Raw genomic sequence first — 23,242 nt, forward strand, 5'->3', positions numbered from 1 at the left:
TTGATCCTATGTAAAACAGAAATACTTGGCAGATTAGACAAACCACCATGTCCATATGAACTACGTAACATCAAAAATGACTCCATTTTGGTAAAGCCAAAAAGAACTTTATTCCATACAGTAAATATATTTTAAATAAATGTAATGCCACTTGCAAAGCTACCTTTAAAAAATGTTGCCATGATTTGTTTTAAAAGCTCAAAATGAGCATATCTAAAGAATTGGAGTTTCCTTACTTGAATAGTCCAACCACCACCCAAAGCCACACCTCATGACACCCATCAATCCATTCTATCAATCCAACCCTACACTTAAAAACCATCAGCCTTTTCTCAATAACAAAACACTCTACAAGAGAGCATCTCTAAGCAAATCACTGCCAATTCTCTATGGCAGAATGTCACACAAAGTTCCTGAGGACTGGTTTTCAAACGGGACCATCACTCAGGAGTCATTTTTAGACGTCATCTTAATGTCTGAAATTACCCTGAGCTTTTCATATTAAATATATATATATAAACAAAAAAACAGTATATGTAACTATGGTACTTAAGACACATTTGTGAGACAATTCAATTCTCTCCCAAAATCTGGATAGGCACACAAAACACTGAGGAAGAAAGCTTCAATCTATGGCCCCAAAGGGGGAGGACACATTTATTTATGAACATCACTCCCTAAGGGTAAATATTTCTCTCTCTTTAAAACTTCAAACCACTTACAACCAACCATAGTAAGATGTTCAAATTTGCTTAATCACTTAGCCATGGGATTCTAGATGCTAAAAAGCAGCTGTTACAAACCAAACACTTCCATATTACTGAGAGATGTGGATTTCTGTCTAATAGAAACTAGACAGGCACAAGCTCTCAAGGAATCTGACTTTATTATCATTTCAGACAATATAGTCTAACCAATCCTCTTACTATGCCATCTAATCAGACCTAAGCTGATTTAACAAACACTTTAAGAAGCTAAAAGTAGAAAAGTAAAAGCAAAATGATGACTGATTTAGATTAAGGGAAAAAAGTAAAATTTAGTATGCTGAAACATACATTTTAATTGGTGATAAATCTAAGACAAATCGAACTGTCGTCTGAAACAACTACGGCTGCATATTCAACACTAAGAAAGCTTCAAAATAATGAGATAAGAATATCAAAGTCAAACCCAATATGCCCTCAGTGAAGGGAAAGTAACATTCAGCTCTACATAGATCAGAAAATTAAGTATTATTTAACCTTAAAAAAATCTATGAAATTCAAAGTGGTTTGCCCTCACTTTCATAACCAGTCAGAAACAAGAAATGCATATTATACCTGTCTGAAATATTTCATCAAGTCTTTCTGCCACCTTCTGTGGGAGGCCTGCCTCTATCAGTGTCTTGTAGTGTTCTGTGTGAGTTACACTGGAAGTATCCATTGGTTCTTCCTCTTCTTTTAACTGTACCGCATTACCATTCACCTGATTAGCCATTTTATTATGCTGCTGGAAAAAATTCAGGAGCTATATTACATTAAGCCAAAAATAACTACTTTGTAGGTCAATGCATGATTTATCTAAACTAATTTGTACACATGCTGCTAATAACCTCTATCAAAACAATATTTTATGCCTTTTGTGATGTATCTGATCTAAATTGGCAATAATAATCCTGTAAAACTATAAAAAATGTACATGGAAGCATTATATCCTTAAGGAACTTCATGTACACTACCATTATATAAAGGCTTGAATTTACTTAAGGCAGAATCTCTGATTAACAAAAGCAGCTGTTGTGTCCTGACAAGCATATCAACAAATCACCAGAAAATCCTAAAAAGCCCCTCAGCACTCAATTCTTACAGTTTTTAAAAGTTCAGTTTAAAAACATAATGAACACCCACAGACCACTTAATCAAGGTTTAAGAACATTCAAATTTTCCAGCTCTGCTTGAAATCCAAGATAGGTGTAAAATAAATGCCCTGTTGTCTAAGTTCAACACACTAGTGGTTTGGGTTTTCTCCACCTCACATAAAACAAAACAAAAAAACACAACTTGACATTGTTTTTTGTTCTAAAATTAATTTTCTATTCCCATTCACAGATTTAAAAGAAAAAATGACCAAGTTTAAAAGCTAAAAGATTGTTTTGTCTACATAAAATAGTAAGCTAGAGTTGAGGTTGCCTCATTTAAGAAAAAAATCATGTGACTACATAATGAATTTTTCACATCAGTAAAATAAAGCTTCAGAAACAATGAAGAGCGAACAACTTTCTCCAAATAGTTTCAATAAATATTACTTAATTAGGATAAACTTAGGTCAGCTGTCTCAGATTAACCTACCCAAATCATTTCGTATGTTCAACCTGTATGTAATGCTGAAACAAACCAACTCCCTGGAGAGAGAAAATAGTAAAACCATACATGGCCAGTCTCTATACTGCCTCAAAAGAGAGAGAATTAAAGTGCATTTGTCTGTGATGAAATTACAATGTGATGAAGATAATAAGCAGCAGAATAAAGTCCAAATACTGAAATAAAGGACATGAAGGTGATCTCAAGAAAAAGCCTACTTTTCTTGATGAGACTCAAGATACCTAGTCACCTATAAAGAAAATACAAGTTTCCTTAAAAAGCACTGAAACTCCTAAGATAACCACACTTCCAGACTGCTTGTCAAACACTCGTGCAAATGCACCAGGTGCAGTTTTCTGAGTTAAAACAAGTTTTCATTTCGAAGCCCACTGATATTTAGTTGAAGTTCATGAAAAAGGCGAGGAAGACTGAGAGGAAGGAGGTAACAGTCAAAAGAGGAAAATGCAGAAAGGGTTATTCTGAAATGAGATAATATCATGACTTCTTATGATTACAAGTTATTAAGACTTGATAACCCACTAATGTCTATACAGACACAGACTCTGTGGTTAAACTCTGGGTTGATAAATGTTTCTCAAGGCAAGACTAAATTCTGATGAACTGGCAATTTGTTTAAATGTTTTTGTTAACATTCAAAACTGACACACTTTTGATCAAAACACTACTTATAGTGTAAGATGAATACGGTTACTGATCAGTATAATTTCTACAAAGATGCATCCTAAAGTCCAAAGTCTCTTTGTGAACTTAATAGTTCTGTTTTCCCATGCTCCCCCACCCTCAAATACTGTACCAAAGTAAGATCATCAGAACTCGAAAGTTCTCATATCACAAGACCCTTACAGTATTGCAGCTGGAAATACTATTAGTCACAGGAAGAAAGCAAATTTTTAACAGGAAAAGTTTCAATGAACATCTGTCAAAGTGGTATGTTTTTAAAAGTATATGTAAAGAAAATAGGACAAGATAGAAATATTTATGACTACTTTATTGCAAAGGCTCTCTGCAAGTTGATTCGGAAATTGGTTGACATTTTAAAAAAACTGCAAACTTTAACAAAAAAGTAAAATAATTAGATATAGGAAATAAAACCTTTCAGATCAAGGAAAAACCTCTTCTTTCAAGCCAAATACAATGTGCTCATTAAAAAAAAAAACTTTTAGATCACATGAGACCACTTAAAACTCTTGTATCAATTCAACACAATGCCACACAGCCAAACCATATTTCTGATGCAGCAAATATACTAATCTGACTAGAGTCATTTGATCTAAGCATTGTTGCAAAAAGTAGAAATTTCATTAAGATTTAAAAGGGCTGCTGGGAGATTTGGGAAGTCGGCACTAGCCCCTCCCTGACTTTTTCTAAACATCTCTACAAATTCTTCGCATTAAGAGACGGGTTGTAGAAGAACCAACGAAATGAAAACTAACGGTTATCTCATGGTTTAAGAGTGCCAAACCCTTATCCTATGACTGACTCATTGAGACACAGATTCAGCCTCTTGAGGACAGCAAAAGTCTCAAACAGGCAGTGTGAAAGGACTGACCTTTCAAGAACCCCGTGGCTGTAAGTTTTAAATTTTGGCAATACGCTTACTGCCGTATAAGAAAAAGAATGGCCTATCCAATTTAGTGCGCCCAAGACATTCTTAGAATTCTGTATCTCGGGCGCCGCTCGAAGCCTAAGTTTCATGGCCTCTAGTAGTCATTTTTTCCTTCAAATCTCGGTTCGCAGCATGCAGAATGGGGGAGGGGAGGGGAGGGAGGCTGTCTGTACACATAGGCCTTTCGGCTTTTGCTCCCCACAAAAGTTTTCTCTTGGTTCTAGTAACCCCGAGTTGCATCTCACCCTCTGCCCACCATTGCCCCTTACGCCCGTCCCGACCGTCGACACAGCGCCCCGGTGGCTAGGCCGGCTGGAACGACAGCAAGGCAGCTTCGGCCGGGAGAGGCGATGGGGCGGCGGGCACCTTAGGCCGCCGGCCGGGCCGCGTGGAGCGGCGGGCGGAGGCGGGAAATGTACTGCCAGCCGTTGCAGGCCGCGAGGAGGGCGCCCGGCGGGCCGGACCGCGGGCCGGGGCTTGGAGGAGCGGGGGGAGAATCAGCGAGGGCAATGAAGCGCCTCGGCGGGGCTAGGCCCTCAGCCGTGCGCCGGGACCAAGCAGAAGCCGCCCCCAGCCCATCCCCGCCCCCACCCCGGGGCCTCGGTGCGAAGACGCAAATGGGGACCAGGCGCCGAGTTCGGGTCGGCTCGAACCGGAGCTCCCGGCCCCTCCCCCACGGGTCTGAGAGAGACTCACCAAGGAAGAGCAGGGGCCCACCGTCAGGCCCGTGAGAATCAGCGCGAGGCGCTTTGAAAACGACTAGAAATGGCGCGCGCGCCACCCCCTCCCCCCGTCATGGACTGAGATGCGATCCCGGCAGCACGCGGGGTTTCCCGGAACTGCTTCCAGGGACTCCGAGTGGCCGAGCAATCACCTCGCGCAAAGGCCTGAGAGGCAACTCAGGCGACCAATGGGAGCAGGAAGAGAAGTACCACGCTAGAGGACTCGGGAGCCAATCGATAAAACCATCGGCTGAGCCAATAAGGGAACTCAGCGCCGCTGGCTGTGGCGCCTCCGGGGCGGGGGCAGAAACACAAAGGGGTCTGTGAGGAATCCCGCGTTAGAGGCGAGTCTGCGGAGCGCCAGGCTATGGTAGGCCGGCACGCCTCCCTTTTTGCCTGCCGCCGACGCAAGATCGAAAATGTAGGCCTCGCGCCGGGTGGCCGCGTCCGGAACCACGCCCCCTGCCGTCCGCGCGGGCCCCGCTTCGCCGCGGCCCTCCCGCCCCTCCGCCGATGCCGCAGCCTTCCGAATCCCCCCTAGCGGAGGTGCAGCCGCCGCCGCTGGCGAGCGCTCCAGACACGCCCACCGCCACGTGGTCGGGCCTCGCTCTAGGTCATATTTTGGGTTCTAGTTAGAATGCGATTGAATAATGACTTGGCTGGTCGATTGGGGAATTTCGTGTAGAAAATTGTCCCCTTGGAACGATCGGAACACTGCCCCTCTGTCTCACTGGCTCCCTTCCACTCATCGTTCGGAGCAGCAGCTCAAAATGTGAGACAAATCAAGCAAGCGGGCAACACTCAAAAGCAACGTTATACACAAATTATAGAACAGGGACTTTCCTCCACAGGGTTTAGAACCTATATAAAGTAAATAGGGCAGATACATGCATGCATCGATGAAGCCTTTTCCGTGCTGGTAAAAGGGCTAATTCCAAAAGGAGACTAATTCCCGTTATCTCACCTTCCACCCCTATTTGTTCTGTTACCTGTTCCAGCCCTAGTCCAAACCTGTTTCATCCTACTGCCCTCCAAGCTCACTTCTGTAGAGCCAGTCCCAACGCCCCACCCCTCTTAGAAAGTGGAGAAGTCAAGCAATGTTCTGAAGCATTTTCAGATACACTCGAGTATCATTTAAATTTCTCAGACCCTACCACCAAAAATTATTGGAAACCTACTATATGTGCCCATTACCAAGTTAAATGTCTCGATGGATCCAAGTTTTGTATTATGATGTGTGAAACTTATACAAATGCTTGGATCTTTAGGAAAAATAATACAAAATGTTGAATACGGCCTGACCTGTGGTGGCGCGGTGTATCAAAGCATCAACTTGGAGCTCTGAGGACCCAAGTTCAGAACCCTGGGCTTGCCTGGTCAAACCACATATGGGCATTGAAGCTTCCTGCTCCTCCCACCTTCTCTCTCTCTCCCCCCCTCTCTAAAATGAATACAGTCTTTTTTAAAAAGTTGAATACAAATTTAGGGACAGAGTTTAGGAAGAACACGGTAAAAGGGAGAGACCTTGAAGCTTAAAATTTATTATCCTTTCCTCACCAGGTGGTGGCGCAGTGGATAGAGCATTGACTTGGGACGCTGAGGACTCAGGTTTGAAATCCTGAGGTCCCGGACTTGAGTATGGGCGCATCAGCTTGAGTGCCCTGGCTTGAGCGTGGGATCATAGACATGACCCCATGGTCACTAGCTTGAGCCTAAGGACTCTGGCTCAGCTGGTCCCCACCACAAGCACATATGAGAAAGCAATCAATGAACAACTAAAGTGCCGCAACTGATGCTTCTCATCTCTCTCCCTTACAGTCTGTCTGTCTCTCTCTCTCAAAAAAAAAAAAAAAAAAAATTATTAGCCTCTAGGTCAAGGGTTCTTAACCTTTGTGCCATTTGACCAGTCTGGTAAAAGCTGTAGTTCTTTCTAGGTTTTAAAGTAAAATATATAGCATTACAAGAAACTTTATGTTGACATACAATCAGAAAAAAATATTTTTAAAACAAATTTGTGATATACAGGGTGTGGCAAAAGTAAGTTTACAGTTGTGATTCACAAAGCAGTTTATACTTGTATTATTATTTATTATTTTCCATATGAACAACTATAAACTTACTTTTGCCCACCCTGTGGTATTCTATTTATTAACACATGAACTGTTAAGATCTTGCAGTGGATCAAATAACTACTTAATTTTTTTTTTTTTTTTTAGAGAAGAGAGAAAGAGAGAGAGAGGAGAGAGAATCAGAGAGAGAGAAGGGGGGAGGAGCTGGAAGCATCAACTCCCATATGTGCCTTGACCAGGCAAGCCCAGGGCTTTGAACTGGCGACCTCAGCATTTCCAGGTCAATGCTTTATCCACTGCGCCACCACAGGTCAGGCAACTACTTAAATTTTAAAGCAACTAAATCCATAATAGCCTGACCAGGCAGTGGCGCAGTGGATAGAGCGTCAGACTGGAATGCGGAGAACCAAGGTTCAAGAGCCCGAGGTCGCCAGCTTGAACGCAGGCTCATCTGGCTTGAGCAAAAAGCTCACCAGCTTGGACCCACGGTCGCTGGCTCAAGCAAGGGGTTATTCAGTCTGCTGAAGGCCCGCAGTCAAGGCACATATGAGAAAGCAATCAATGAACAACTAAGGTGTCACAAGGAAAAACTGATGATTGATGCTTCTCATCTCTCTTCGTTCCTGTCTGTCCCTATCCACCCCTCTCTCTGACTCTCTCTCTCTGTCCCTGTTGAAAAAAAAAAAGAAAGAAAGAAATCCATAATAACTAAAATGTGATATGAAAATGTCTAGGATTTCTATTGACAGTGAAATGTACTGCTAATTCAACTGTAGTTTGTTGTCTACATTCACAATGGGGAAAATGCCAAATTTCAGTTGAACATTAGTTAAAATAAAGAGCTTCCGGCCAGGGCTCACAGGAGAAGCGCCCATTTGCTTCTCCACCCCTCCGCCACGCTTTCCTCTCTGTCTCTCTCTTCCCCTCCCGCAGCCAAGGCTCCATTGGAGCAAAGATGGCCCGGGCGCTGGGGATGGCTCTGTGGCCTCTGCCTCAGGCGCTAGAGTGGCTCTGGTCGCAACATGGCGATGCCCAGGATGGGCAGAGCATCGCCCCCTGGTGGGCAGAGCGTCGCCCCTGGTGGGCGTGCCGGGTGGATCCCGGGCGCATGCGGGAGTCTGTCTGACTGTCTCTCCCTGTTTCCAGCTTCAGAAAAATGAAAAAAATAAAAATAAAATAAAATAAAATAAAATAAAGAGCTTATTTTTTTATTTTATATTTTTGTATTTTTCCGAAGCTGGAAACGGGGAGGCAGTCAGACAGACTCTCGCATGCTCCCGACGGGGATCCACCTGGCATGCCCACCAGGGGGCGATGCTCTGCCCATCTTGGGGCATCGCTCTGCCACAATCAGAGCCATTCTAGCGCCTGAGGCAGAGGCCATAGAGCCATCCTCAGCGCCCGGGCAAACTTTGCTCCAATGGAGCCTTGGCTGCGGGAGGGGAAGAGAAAGACAGAGAGGAAGGAGAGGGGGAGGGGTGGAGAAGCAGATGGGCGCTTCTCCTGTGTGCCCTGGCTGGGAATCGAAACCGGGACTCCTGCACGCCAGGCTGACGCTCTACCACTGAGCCAACCGGCCAGGGCTATAAAGAGCTTATTTTTTCACCCTGGTTGCAAGATTGTGAAATTTCACTCAGAGACCTTTTCAGGGCATTAGCCACAGCATAGAACCCCTTAAGCTAAATACTGTAATTTCCTGATATTTTCTAGGATAATATTTCAAGTATTTAGCCATATATTTTTATTTCTTTATTTGGAAAATATGGTCATCTGAATTTTGCATTTTTTCTATTTTCAAAAATGTATTTATTGACATGGTTCCCCATTCATCTTGATTTGAGGTGCTTTTAGTGCTACTTCCTTCTGAAGAAACATCCTTCTGTAAGCTTTGCTCTTCCTCCTGTAGGCTGACGGGACTGAGGGGCAGGCAACACACAAAACTACCGTTTGTGCATGGCTACAGACAGTGGTGATTTTATAGCATCCTAGGCATTTCATATTTACGAAGTAGAAGTTAGGGTTCTGCACCAGGCCCTTCTTCTTGTGTTTCCTTTACTCCTGACGGATGAAGGAGGTCCTTGGTGAAAGGTATGTTGTTGTGGGAGGGTCGTCACCACTGGAAAGGTGAGCTTTGCATCTTTTTTAAAAAATTGTGTGTGTGTATTTGTGAATTCAATATGCCACAAATATTTGTATTGTTTTTTTCTTTGTTTTGTGACAGAGACAGAAAAAGGAACAGATAGGGACAGACAGGAGAGAGATGAGAAGTATCAATTCTTCGTTGCGGCTCCTTACCTGTTCATTGATTTTTTTTTTCTCATATGTGCCTTGACTGGGACAGTACAGCAGAGCGAGTGACCCCTTGCTCAAGCCAGCGACCTTGGGCTCAAGCCAGCGACCACGGGGTCATGTCTATGATCCCACGCTCAATCCAGCAATCCCACACTCAAGCTGGTGAGCTCGTGCTCAAGCCAGATGAGCTTGCACTCAAGCCAGTGACCTCAGTTTAGAACCTGGGTTCTCCGCATCCCAGTCTGATGCTCTATCCGCTATGCCACCTCCTGGTCAGGCGACACAAATATTTGTTGCATGCCCTTTACATACAAATCACTTTGTTAAAGTAGGGAATATAAAATGAATAAAACAATCTCTGTCCCCATAGAGCTTACATTTGAGCAGACAAGGCAGGCCAAGAATACAAATAAATATAATAAAAATGAATTGTTAAGAAGAACTCCAGGTGCCTGGCCTGTGGTGGCTCAATGGATAGAGTGTTCACCTGGAACACTGAGGTCGCTGGTTTGAAACCCTGGGCTTGCCAGGTGAAGGCACTTATGACAAGCAAGCAATGAACAACAAAAGTGAAGCACCTATGAGTGGATACTTCTCGCTCCTTCCCCCCCCCCCCCCCGCTCTCTATAAAATCAATAAATAAAATCTTTGAAGAAAAAGAGGAGGAGGAGGAGGCGGAGGAGGAGGAAGAGGAACTCTAGAGCTCTGGCCGGGTAGCTCAGTTGGCTAGACTATCACCCTAATACACCAAGGGTACATGTTTAGTCCCCCCATCAGGTTTCTCTCTCTTCTTCTCATTCTAAAAAATAATAATAATAATAAGCCTGACCAGGCGGTGGCACAGTGGATAGAGCATCAGACTGGGATTCAGAGGACCCAGGTTCGAGACCCTGAGGTGGCCGCCAGCTTGAGCGTGGGCTCATCTGGTTTGAGCAAAAGCTCACCAGCTTGGACCCAAGGTCGCTGGCTTGAGCAAGGGGTTACTCGGTCTGCCAAAGGCCCACAGTCAAGACACATATGAGAAAGCAATCAATGAACAACCAAGGTCTCGCAACAAAAAACTGATGATTGATGCTTCTCATCTCTCTCTGTTCCTGTCGGTCTGTCCCTGTCTATCCCTCTCTCTGACTCTCTCTCTGTCCTTGTAAAATAAAATAAATCAATAATTTTTTTAAATTTAAGATAAAGTTTAAAAAAAAAAAAAAAAGAAGAGCTCCAGCTATATCCTTAATCTTCTGAGATTAGATAATACAGTGCAACCAGGCCATTTCACAATCCCTCTCTGTCACACCAAATTTGTGGTCTGAGTTGGTATGTCAATGAACATGCTCTGGTTTTTTTTTTGTGGGAGAGAGAGAAAGGAAGAGAGATGAGAATCATCCACTTGTAGTTGTGTCATTTTTAGTTTTTAGTTTTCCATTGATTGCTTCTCATACATGCCTTAATGGGGATGGAGGGGGAGCTCAAGCCAAGCCAGTGACGTTGGGCTCAAGCCAATAACCAGCAACCTTGCACTGAAGCCGGTGAGCCCATGCTCAAGCCAGTGACCTCAGGGTTTCAAACCTAAGGCCACAGCATCCCAGGTCAATGCTCTACCCACTGCACTACCACTGGTCAGGCAACATGCTTTTGCTTCTTAAAACAATTAGAAGCATGCCCTCACTGGATAACTTGGTTGGTTAGAGCATTGCCCCAATATGCAGAGGCTGCTGGTTCAACCCTTTGGTCAGGGCACATACAGAAACAGGTCAATGTTTCTGTCTCTCTCTCTCTCTCCCTTCCTCTCTATCTAAAATCAATCAATAATTATTTTTAGCCCTAGCCGGTTGGCTCAGTGGTAGAGTGTCGGCCTGGCATGCAGGAGTCCTGGGTTCTATTCCCGGCCAGGGCACACAGGAGAAGTACCAATCTGCTTTTCCACCCCCCCCCTCCTTCCTCTCTGTCTCTCTCTTCCCCTCTTGCAGCCAAGGCTCCACTGGAGCAAAGTTGGCCTGGGTGCTGAGGATGGCTCTGTGGCCTCTGCCTCAGGCACTAGAATGGCTCTGGTTGCAACAGAGCGATGCCCCAGATGGGTGGAGCATCGCCCCCTGGTGGGCATGCCGGGTGGATCCCAGTCGGGCACATGCAGGAGTCTGACTGCCTCCCCATTTCCAACTTCAGGGGGAAAAAAAAGAATATTTTTAAAAGGCCCTGGCTGGTGGTTCAGTGGATAGAGCATCAGCCCGGCATATGGATATCTCAGGTTTGATTCCCAGTCAGGGCACATAAGACAAGCAACCATCTGCTTCTATCTTCCTCCCTCTCCCCCTTTTCTCCCTGTAAAGCCAGTAGTTGCGGCCACCATCAGAGCCACCTGGCCCGTGCAGGTTCACATTTAATTCGGACAGACGGTAATGAAACAATGGAGCCAAGAACTGGTGGGCCATCCTAGCTCGCACCCAGCAAGCAAGTAAATATACACAGTGGGAAAACACTTCCCTTTCTATTCAGGACTCCCAAAGCCACTGACTCATCTGAGTTTTCCTAGAATCAAAGGCCCCACCAGCCTTATTCACCTCTGTTTCCTATCTCCTTCTCTTTGCACAAACTCTGCACAAACTGGCTTCTATCTTGGCTGCCTCTCCTCTGCAATGCTGATGGCAGGAACCGAGCAAGAGAACCCCTGGTCTGCTTTATTTTATAGTGTAGAAAATTAAAGCCTTTAAGCCAATATACAAATAAGAAAGTCTCTGATACAAAGCCACTTATCTGAGGCATAAATGGGATTCCTCATAAGAGTGTACCACCCGCCATCATGTAACAGTCAAGGGTGTGGGGAAAAGCTTAGCTTTGAGAAGATCTTAGTATTAGAAGGATGTTGAAAAGATCTTAGTATTAAAAGGATGGGAAAGGCTTAGTCTTAAAACTAAGCCTTAGACTATAAGGACTATGCCAGCTTACAGCCTGTCTCCCACACCCAATGCAAACTATAAGCAAGCAAACATATACATCATATTTACAAACTTATTTGACCAACACTCCGTCTTCCCCTCCTGTAGCCAGTGGCTCCATTGGTTTGAGTGTCAGCCTCAGGCACTGAGGATAGCTTGGTTGATTCAAGCATCAGCACCAGATGAGGTTGCTGGGTGGACCCTGGTAGGGGCACATGTGGGAGTCTGTCTCACTGTCTCCCCTAGAAAAATAAAAAGAGTTTGAAAAAAAATTACAGGGCACGATTCTCAAGTTGAAGCTTTGACTTTTACTGCTTATAGCCTAAAGTTAAGAGGATGTTTTAAATTATCAAACTCTCTTTCTGTATCCTTAGATTAATCTTCACGTACTTGTCCCCTTCATAACATTTAGTCTATTCCTCAGACTCCAAACATGATTACATGTATTCAGCCTCTCCAAAATGCCTTCACTCACTACTAACAAGGATAAGCCACCCAGCCACAGTTCAAAGGCACAGACAGGAGAAAGGAAAAAAGAAACAACATAGAAAGGAAGAAAGAAGAGAGAGAAATGGACAGTGGAGAAATACCATGTGTATAATGTTAGCACAAGGGTATCAAAAACCAACCTGTTGACATTTAGGTGCCAAGAGTCCTCTACTCAGCTTTACTTGAAACCTTCAGTTATACCTTGACATGTTCCATTGTCAAATAAAACTATTTTTTTCATCAAAAAAAATTTTTTTTTTACAGAGACAGAGAGAGAGTCAGAGAGAGGGATAGATAGGGACAGACAGACAGGAATGGAGAGAGATGAGAAGGATCAATCATCAGTTTTTCGTTGTGGCACTTTAGTTGTTCATTGATTGCTTTCTCATATGTGCCTTGACCGTAGGGCTACAGCAGACCAAGTAACCCCTTGCTCGAGCCAGCGACCTTGGGTCCAAGCTGGTGAGCTTTGCTCAAACCAGATGAGCCCGCACTCAAGCTGGCAACCTTGGAGTCTCGAACCTGGGTCCTCCACATCCCAGTCCGACGCTCTATCCACTGCGCCACTGCCTGGCCAGGCTCATCAAACTTTTTAAAATTTATTGATTTTAGAGAGAAAGAGAGAGAAACATGGATTAGTTGTTCCACTCATTTATGCATTCATTGGTTGATTCTTGTATGTGCTCTGACTGAGGATCAAACCTGGAACCTTGGGGTGTTGAGATGATGCTCTAACCAACTGAGCTACCTTGCTGGGGCCTCATCAAACTTTAATGCCATATTTCTCCACATATAAGATGTTCCCATGTATAAGATGCACCTTAATTTGGGGACCTGAAATTTGGAAAAAATATATTACATAAAGTTATTGAACTCAAGTTTATTCATCATAAAATTCAAACAACTCCTCATCACTGTCAAAAAAGTGGGAAATGCAAGTTAAAAAATCTACAACCACCGTATAAGACGCACCCAGTTTTTAGACCCCAATATTTTTGAAAAAATGTGTGTCTTACACATGGGGAAGTACAGTATTTTTTATTATTTTAAGGCACTTTCCAAAATGGTGGTGCTCCAACTGAGGCTGACCAGAACTGAAAGCTGTTTGTCTTTCTTTTTTTTTTTTCAGGGACAGAGAGAGAGTCAGAGAGAGGGATAGATAGGGACAGACAGACAGGAACGGAGAGAGATTAGAAGCATCAATCATCAGTTTTTCGTTGCAACACCTTAGTTGTTCATTGATTGCTTTCTCATATGTGCCTTGACCGCGGCCTTCAGCAGACTGAGTAACCCCTTGCTCGAACCAGCGACCTTGGGTCCAAGCTGGTGAGCTTTTTGCTCAAGCCAGATGAGCCCACGTTCAAGCTGGCGACCTCGGGGTCTCCTGGGTCCTCTGCATCCCAGTCTGACACTCTATCCACTGCGCAACTGCCTGGTCAGGCTTGTTTTTCATTTTTTTTTCCCTTGTATTTTTCTGAAGTTGGAAATGGGGAGGCAGTTAGACAGACTCCAGCATGTGCCCACCAGGATCCACCTGGCACACCCACCAGGGGGCGATCCTCTGCCATCTGGGGCGTCGCTCTGTTGCAACCAGAACCATTCTAGCACCTGAGGCAGAGGCCACAGAGCCATCCTCAGCGCCCGGGCCAACTTTGCTCCAATGGAGCCTTGGCTGCGGGAGGGGAAGAGAGAGACAGAGAGGAAGGAGAGGGGGAGGGGTGGAGAAGCAGATGGGCGCCTCTCCTGGGTGCCCTGGCCAGGAATCGAACCAGGGACTCCTGCACATCAGGCCGACACTCTACCACTGAGCCAACCAGCCAGGGCTTGTTTTTCATTTTTAAAAAAGGTGCCATATGGCCTGACCAGGCGGTGGCGCAGTGGATAGAGCTTCGGACTGGGATGCGGAGGACCCAGATTCGAGATCCTGAAGTCGCCCGCTTGAGCACCGGCTCATCTGGTTTGAACAAAGCTCACCAGCTTGGACCCAAGGACGCTGGCTCGAGCAAGGGGTTACTCGGTCTGCTGAAGGCCCACGGTCAAGGCACATATGAGAAAGCAATCAATGAAAAACTAAGGTGTCGCAACGAAAAACTGATGATTGATGCTTCTCATCTATCTCTGTTCCTGTCTGTCTGTCCCTATCTATCCCTCTCTCTGACTCTCTCTCTGTCTCTGTAAATAAATAAATAAATAAATATCTTTAAAAAAAAAAAAAGGTGCCATTATGGCTGACTTGCAATCAACTTACCTTAAGACCTTATTAAATGCCTACTTTGTTATATTTTTTTTTTTGTATTTTTCTGAAGCTGGAAATGGGGAGGCAGTCAGACAGACTCCCACATGCGCCCGACCGGGATCCACCCAGCACGCCCACCAGGGGGCGATGCTCTGCCCATCCGGGCATCGCTCTGTCACGACCAGAGCCACTCTAGCGCCTGGGGCAGAGGCCAAGGAGCCATCCCCAGCGCCTGGACCATCTTTTGCTCCAATGGAGCCTCGGCTGCGGGAGGGGAAGAGAGAGACAGAGAGGAAGGAGAGGGGGAGGGGTGGAGAAGCAGATGGGCGCCTCTCCTGTGTGCCCTGGCCGGGAATTGAACCCGGGACTTCCGCACACCAGGCCGACGCTCTACCACTGAGCCAACCGGCCAGGGCCATTGTTATAATTTTTGTAGCATTTTTCTTTTGAAGGTTATCATTGGGCTAGTTTGTTGAATTCCCTTCTAATTCTCAATTTTGCCAAAGCTGTTTTAATGGGAAGAAAGTGTATTCCCTCTCAGTGGCACAACATTTTAAACAATAATCACTACCATTTAGTGAGCTACTACTTTGTCAATTGTATTATGTATACTATTGCTGATCCCTACATGAACCATATGATTTTTCACATTAACTTTTTAAAGATTTTATTTATTGATTTTTAGAGAGAGAGAGAGAGAGAGAGAGAGAGAGAAGGGTGGAGGAGCAAGAAGCATCAACTTGTATGTGCCTTGACGGGGCAAGCCCAGGGTCTCAAAACGGCAACCTCAGTGTTCCAGGTTGATGCTCTACATCAGGGATAGTCAACCTTTTTATACCTACCGCCCACTTTTGTATCTGTTAGTAGTAAAATTTTCTAACTGCCCATCGGTTCCATAGTAATGGTGATTTATAAAGTAGGGAAGTAACTTTATAAAATTTATAAAGCAGAGTTATAGCAAGTTAAAGCATATAATAATAATTACTTACCAAGTACTTTGTGTAGGATTTTTGCTAAGTTTGGTAGAATAAATCTTTTTTTTTTCTAGAATAAATCTTTATAAAACAACTTACTATAGTTAAATCTATCTTTTTATTTATACTTTGGTTGCTCTGCTACCGCCCACCATGAAAGCTGGAACGCCCACTAGTGGGCGGTAAAGACCAGGTTGACTACCACTGCTCTACATGAACCTTAAAGATTAGTAATATTGGACCCTGGCCAGGTAGCTTAGTTGGTTAGAGCATCATCCCCATACACCAATGTTGCAGATTCGACCCCCAGTCAGGAACATTCAAGAATCAACCAATGAATACACAAATAAGTAGAACAATTGTTTCTCTCTCTCCCTCTCCCTTCCTCTCTTTCTAAAAAAAATCAACTAAAAAGTTTTTTTAAAGGATTAGTAATATTATCCCATTTTATTGAGGAAATAAGGCTCAGAGAGTTTAAACCTTTGCTCAAAGCCACATAGCTGAACTAAGACTCAAATTCAGGTCTGTGTGACTGCAAAGCTACTTCACCAAGCTATTTTTCAGTTTAGAGTGTCAGCGTTGGCAGTCTTGTAAAGGTATATATCTTTACTAGTCAAAAAATCATCACAATAAATCTGATGAATAAGTTGGAAAATACTATTTAGGGTCCAAAGCAAACTGTGATATACGGTAATATGAACATGTCATCATGCGGTTTGCAAATTGCTTCCTCAATGCAATTTGAACTTGTTCTGAGAAATGACAGTATCTAAGAACAAAAATATGGCCTTACAAGATCTCAGCATTGGGGAGCAATAGTCCTTTGGATAGGTTTGTTAGAAAAGAAAATGTCTCATAAGCCCTAGTCACATAGCCTGGTTGGTTGGAGCGTCGTCCAGATTGCTGAGGTTGCCAGTTTGATCCCCAGTCAGGGCACATACAGGAGCAGCTCAGTGTTCCTGTCTCTCTCTCCCTGCCTCAATCTCTCTCTCTCTCTCAAAAAAAAAAAAAAAAAAAAAAAGTCTCATAAAGATTTACATATATGGACTTCATAATACTACTAAGCCTGACCAGGACAGTGGATAGAGCGTTGCATTGGGATGCGGAAGGACCCAGGTTTGAGACCCCAAGGTTGCCAGATTGAGTGCGGATTCATCTGATTTGAGCAAAAAGCTCACCAGCTTGGATCCAAGGTCGCTGGCTCGAGCAAGGGGTTACTCGGTCTGCTGAAGGCCCGCGGTCAAGGCACATATGAGAAAGCAATCAATGAACAACTAAGGTGTCGCAATGAAAAACTGATGATTGATGCTTCTCATCTATCTCTGTTCCTGTCTGTCTGTCCCTATCTATCCCTCTCTCTGACTCTCTCTCTGTCCCTGTATAAAAAAGAAATGCTACTTAATACTTGCTAATAACTTACCATGTTATCATATATAATGCTCATAACAATATATGAGGTAAAGTACCAACGGGTATCATCTCCCTTTCACAAATGAAGAAACAAAGGCCCTAGTCAGAGTTAAGACTCAAAATTCTGCTGTAATTCCAATTTCCAGTCTCTTTATTATTATGCATACACAGCCAGAAGAGATGAGTCAAAATCATAATGTTAAGCATTCCTCTTTTTAAGCCTTCATATTTCCAAACCTGATGTTGGTAGTCTCTTTTGAAATTCTTTTTGTCGCCTGACCAGGCAGTGGCGCAGTGGGTAGAACATTGACCTGGGACCAGAGGCGAATTTAACAGCTGGCACACCAGGTGCGTGCCCTGGGTCCCGACTTCTGAAGGGCCCGCAAAATCCCAACTTTACACTTTTTAAAAAAATTTTATTTATTCATTTTAGAAAGGAGAGAGAGAGAAGAGAGAGAGACAGAGAGAGAGAAGGGGGGAGAAGCAGGAAGCATCAACTCCCATATGTGCCTTGACCAGGCAAGCCCAGGGTTTCGAACCGGCGACCTCAGCATTTCCAGGTTGACGCTTTATCCACTGCACCACCACAGGTCAGGCTACACTTTTTTCTAATGACACTAAATTTGGTTTCATATATGCAATTTTAACATTAATAGTACATAATATTTTTTATTTATTTTAAAATATGATTAACATGTATTTTTATTTTCCCTGTCTTTTTTTAAGGGGCTCAATATTTTATTCTGTGCCTGGGGCCTCACTGACCTTAATCCACCTCTGTCTGGGACACTGAGGACCCAGGTTCAAAACCCTGAGGTTGCCAGCTTGAGCGCAGGTTGCTGCCTTGAGTGTGGTCATGTCATCATAGACATGACGCCATGGTCGCTGGCTTGAAGCCCAAGGTCACTGGCTCAGCTGGAGCCCCCTTAGGTCCAGGCACCTATGAGGAAGCAATCAACGAACAACTAAAGTGCCACAACTATGAGTTGATGCTTCTCATCTCTCTCCCTTCCTGTCTCTCTCTTGCAAAAAAATAAAAAATTAAAAAAAATATTTTTGTCAGCCCTGGCTGGTTGGCTAAGTGGTAGAGTGTCGGCCTGGCATGCAGAAGTCCCGGGTTCGATTCCCGGCCAGGGCACAAAGGAGAAGCACCCATCTGCTTCTCCACCCCTTCCCCTCTCCTTCCTCTCTGTCTCTCTCTTCCCCTCCCGCAGTGAGGCTCCATTGGAGCAAAGATGGCCCTGGCGCTGGGGATGGCTCCTTGGCCTCTGCCCCAGGCGCTAGAGTGGCTCTGGTCGCAACAGAGCGACGCCCCGGAGGGGCAGAGCATCACCCCCTGGTGGGCAGAGCGTCGCCCCCTGGTGGGCGTGCCAGGTGGATCCCGGTTGGGCGCATGCGGGAGTCTGTCTGTCTGTCTCTCCCCTTTTCCAGCTTCAGAAAAATAAATTTAAAAAAAATTTTTGTTCTTAACTATTTTTCATGAGTTCTCTGTTCTTCTTGGGTTATGTTAAGGGAATATGGAAAAAGCAAAGAAAAAAAAAAGATAGCAAAGTGAGCTCTCCTTTTCCACCTTTCCACTCCCCCAATCAAATTCAAGAAAGCAAGAGTCAATTCAAGTCCAATTAGGATTGTTAAATTCAATTTAAGAATGATGAACACTTGGTTCTGTGGAAGAATTGAACACAACATTCTCCCCTTGGTAACAGTGGTTCCCTGTTGACTTTCCTGGTGACTCACCAACAGGACCTTGGCGCTCCTACCCACTGATACTGAACTCCGCAGCCATTTAGAAATGAGCACAGACAGTAGCATCTGCCACTGCCTAAATTCCAGAAATCAAATTCTAGGAGACTATTGAACATAACATTTGGTCCATTGAGTTATTTTAAGGCTTCCCTCCAGGCCGGCAGAAGAGCTATGTACTACAAATCGTTTATGGAAGTATTTCTGTAAACTTTTAACCACATTCCAGAATTCTAAGGTAAGTATTATTACCCATGTTCAAATATACAAATTAAATATACAAATAAGATTCACAGGGATTGTGCCTGACCAGGCAGTGGCACAGTGGATAGAGCATCAGCCTTGGAAACAGAAGACCCAGGTTCAAAACCCAAGGTTGCCAGCTTGAGCGTGGGTTCACCAGCATGAGCATGGGAGCTCTGGCTTGAGCGTGGGATCATAGACATGACCCCATGGTCAGTGGCTTGAGCCCAAAGGTCTCTGGCTTGAAGCCCAAGGTCGCTGGCTTGAGCAAGGAGTCACTTGCACTGCTGGAGCCCTCCTAGTCAAGGCACATATGAGAAAGCAATCAATGAACAACTAAGGTGCTGCAATGAAGAACTGATGCTTCTCATCACTCTTCCTTCCTGTCTGTCTGTCCCTATCTGTCCCTCTGTCTCTCTTGCACACACAAAAAAAATTCACAGGGATTGTGGGTAATGCTCCCTCAGTAATAAACTATGTTCAGGTTTTACTTTTAAATTTTATTTATTGATTGATTTTAGAAACAAAGGAAGGGCCTGACCAGTGGTAGTGCAGTGGCTAAAGCATCAACCTGGAACCCTGAGGTCGGTTGGAAATGCTGGGCTTCCCTGGTCAAGGCACAAATGGAAACAACTAAGAGTTGATGCTTCCCGCTCTTCCCTCTACCCCTTTCTTGCTCTCTCTCCCTTCTCTCTAAAAATGAATAAATAAAATCTTTATTTAAAAGAGAGAGAGAGAGGAAGGGAGAGAGAGAAATATTGATTATCTGCTGAAGTGGTTCGAAGCCCTGAGGTTGCTGACTTGAGTGTGGGCTAATCAGCTTGAGGGCAGGATCATCGACATGATCCCAAGGTCGCTGGCTTGAGCAAGGTGTCACTGGATCAGCTTGAGTCCCCTGGTCAAGGTACGTATGAGAAGCAATGATCAACTAAAGTGATGCAACTATGTTGATGTTTCTCTCTCTCGTTCTCTTCTTTCTATCTAAAAATCATTAAGGTTTAAAAAAAAACACAAATTTTTGTTAAATGAGTGAATCTTTATACCGATCCTAGACTCCTCCTTTTTGTGAGCTCTGGTTCCATTGATAGCATACTCATTCATCCAAGAGATCACTCACCTCAGAAATCTGGACTTCATAGGTTCTATCATAAATCACTCGTGGAAATGTTTGATAGTCATACCTGGAACCAGGACTGGAACAAGAGTTCAGATGAGGCCTGCCCACTTCTTTTCCTACTCTGGCTCTGTCCCATTGCAGAAGGGCCCTCATGCCCACAGATGGCTGCTCATCCGGCAAGTCCAAGCTCTGTCCCTCTTCCTAAACCTAAGGTGTTGGGGGTACACACTTTGCCCTCAAGGGAACAAACCTGGGGAAGAGGCTAGTTCATGAGCTGTTGGGGCAAAGAACCCCAATGTCCTGGACACTTGGGGTGTTGTGATCTAGAATGGGAGGAGGTGTGAGCTCTGGGTGGATATATCCCCTTGGCCCCATGGGAAAAAGTACAATTGGAGATGGGCCAGATCAGAGCCCTCTAAAGAGCAGGGCTGGGGGAGGAGAGGGTCTTTACTCTTGTCTAATGGCAACAGAACCTGGGCTAAAACCCAAACTCCAAAAAATGTGGATGTAACTGAACAACAGTGAGATCCAGAAAGCATGCTTCTTCCCTGCCTTGCCTAAAAACCAAAGATTTAAGTTTTATGACTCAAACACTATCAATGTAAAGATTTAGAAAAGGAACTCTTGGGTAAAAACTCTTATCAGAAAACTGGACTTCATTAAAATTTAAAACTTTGGTTCTTTGAAAGACACTATAAAGAGAACTATAAAAGGCCAGAGACTGGGGGAAATATTTGCAATCATATATCTAATAAAGGAATTATATCCAAAAAGTATAAATGACTCTAAAAACACAATAACAAGAAATTCCAAAACTTTCATTAGACTCTCAAAGGAATCTGATCCTCTCTAAAATATTAACCATTCATTTATGTACTCAGCTTGGAGGATTCAGAGGTTAACCAGATTCCAAACCTAGAGCGGGAATCTTAGAATCCTGACCAAACTTCCTGTATTGAGAGCCTGACTTGCAGCACATCTCCAAAGTTACATAGAAAGATCTATTCCTAGATAACCCACCAAAGATGACAATGACCCCTTCAGAGGCAGGTGTCTTTATCCCAGCTTTACCTTGGAGGGGTGGGGTAGGGGTGTCTCTGATGGATCACCTTGCCTCTGGGAGCCTTCTTCCTTCTGCATAAGGCCCCACTAGATACCCAATGACAGAATTTCTAGTTCTTTTAATGAGCAGTGTTATCTTGTGACAAATTAGAAATGAAGTCACCAGCCCTGCTTAAGGGAATAAAATTTATATATATATAATTTTTTTTCCTTTCTCATTTACCCAAGAACTATTTGTTTGTTGCTTGCCTACTCTAAGTAAAACATTTGCTATGGGTTGAAGATGCAGTAGTGAGCAAGTGCAGTGACTTCTTCAAGGATGTTAAAGTCTGAGAAGATGAAAAAGTAAACAGGCAATAAAACAGGGATAAAGTGCCTCGATTGGGATAAACCCAAGGAACACCAAAAGAGATCAGGAAAGGTTTCCTAGAACAATTTAGGTACGAGATCTGAAGGATGAGGGGAGTTGGCCAGAGAAGTAGAAAGAGATGCACCTCGGATAGTGTTGCAAGTGTAGGAAGAGTACAAAGAATGGAAGCTAAGGAGAGCCACGGAGGCCAGATCACGGGTGGCCTCCTCCTAAGTCAGAGTGAAGGAGTTTCGCTGTGTGCTGCTGGAATTTGCCCTTTAGAGAGCTCATTCAAGCTGCAGCGAGGGAGAAGACTGAAGGAGTTTGAAAATAGTAGAAACTCATTAGGAGGTTGTTTCCATGATGAAGACGTGGTCTGGTAGTGGTCTAAATAATGGCAGCTAATATTTTGAGCCCCGTTATCTCATTTAATCTTTGGAACTCTTATGAAGTAGATATAATTACCCTCATTTAATGGATGAGGAACCCAAGGAACAGAAGAGCTAAGTAATTTGCCCAAAGTCATATGGTAAAGTGGTGACAGTAGAGCAAAGTAGATCCAGTGGAGAAATATTTAAGAGATGGTGTGGTCATACCTGGATGACAATTCAACTAATGTTATTGATTTTGGGAGAATGACTAAGAGCGCAGGAATTGTCAGGTATGATATGCATGTTTCTAGCTTGGCTAACTAGGCAATGAGTGAATAAGGAAACATAGAAGCAGGTGGGGGTGGTGGAAGAAAGTGGTAAGTTCAGTTTGAGGTTTGATTTCAAGGTGCCTGGATACTTTCTTTTTTTTCTTTTTAAATAAATTTTTATTTTAATGGGGTGACATCAATAAATCAGGGTACATACATTCAAAGAAAACATTTCCAGGTTATCTTGTCATTTAGTTCTGTTGCATACCCATCACCCGAAGCGAGATCATCCTCCGCCACCCTCCATCCAGTTCTCTCTGTACCCCTCCCCCTCCCTGGATACTTTCTAAGTGGAGATGTTTACAAGGCAGCTACCTACAGGGGCTAGTGTGTAACGCACTGTGAGGATTTGATGTCATCAACCTCCATCTTTTCCAGGAGTGTAAACAAAACCACCTTTGGAGGAGCTGAAAATGACATAAACTTTGAACATGAAGCACTTAGGAAAATATATTATAATGGTTTTGATTACAAAACAATTTTAGATCATTACAGGGTAGTTTTCTTCTATTAATTTTACTCTTCGCCCTGGCTGGATAGCTTGGTCAGATAGAGCAACCCCCTGAAGGGCAGAGGTTGCCGGTTCAGTCCCAGGTCAAGGCACATGCAGGAACAGATTGTTCCTCTCTCTCTCTCTCTTCCCTCCTCTCTCTCCAAAGTCTAAGTAACATAAACATTTTTAAAAATTTTACTCTTCAGTTGTTTTTTACTTAATAGCCCTTTATCTTGAAATCTGCTATAGCAAAGCAGGGCCCAAATCAGCCACTCCACCAGAGATGGGATCTAACCAATGCTGCAGAGGCCTTTCTCCCAGGGCACAGGAGCTCCTTTTTCAACAATACTAACTTTTGAAACACTAGGGAACCATTTAACAAATTATCATTTCAGTGCACTCAGTGGGGTCTGAATATCCTGAAAGCAGAGCCCTAACCAACCCCTT

General features: G+C 44.0%; 1 protein-coding gene, 2 non-coding genes and 1 pseudogene across 4 annotated transcripts in view; all 4 read right to left on the reverse strand.

Annotated features, from left to right (window-relative positions):
- Nucleotides 1-4,794, reverse strand: part of HNRNPR (heterogeneous nuclear ribonucleoprotein R) — a 46,513-nt gene extending 41,719 nt beyond the window's left edge. The window contains exons 1-2 of one of the 2 annotated variants that reach the window (XM_066375398.1): nucleotides 4,663-4,794; nucleotides 1,320-1,485 (exon numbers count right to left, since the gene is read on the reverse strand). In XM_066375398.1, the coding sequence (XP_066231495.1) occupies nucleotides 1,320-1,476 (157 nt within the window). In that variant the 5' untranslated portion in view covers nucleotides 1,477-1,485; nucleotides 4,663-4,794. The remainder of the gene's footprint in view (nucleotides 1-1,319; nucleotides 1,486-4,662) is intronic. The other variant, XM_066375399.1, reaches the window with a different exon arrangement.
- A 3,816-nt stretch (nucleotides 4,795-8,610) lies between these two features.
- LOC136398279 (small ribosomal subunit protein eS27-like) lies at nucleotides 8,611-8,867 on the reverse strand (annotated as a pseudogene).
- A 5,349-nt stretch (nucleotides 8,868-14,216) lies between these two features.
- On the reverse strand, nucleotides 14,217-14,292 carry TRNAI-GAU (transfer RNA isoleucine (anticodon GAU)). Its single transcript has one exon. It is a non-coding gene; the product is annotated as a tRNA-Ile (tRNA).
- Nucleotides 14,293-15,044: 752 nt separating this feature from the next.
- Nucleotides 15,045-15,120, reverse strand: TRNAT-GGU (transfer RNA threonine (anticodon GGU)). The gene has a single exon. It is a non-coding gene; the product is annotated as a tRNA-Thr (tRNA).
- Nucleotides 15,121-23,242: the final 8,122 nt, after the last annotated feature.

Source organism: Saccopteryx leptura, chromosome 3 (genome assembly GCF_036850995.1).
Source record: "Saccopteryx leptura isolate mSacLep1 chromosome 3, mSacLep1_pri_phased_curated, whole genome shotgun sequence".
Lineage (NCBI taxonomy): Eukaryota > Metazoa > Chordata > Mammalia > Chiroptera > Emballonuridae > Saccopteryx > Saccopteryx leptura.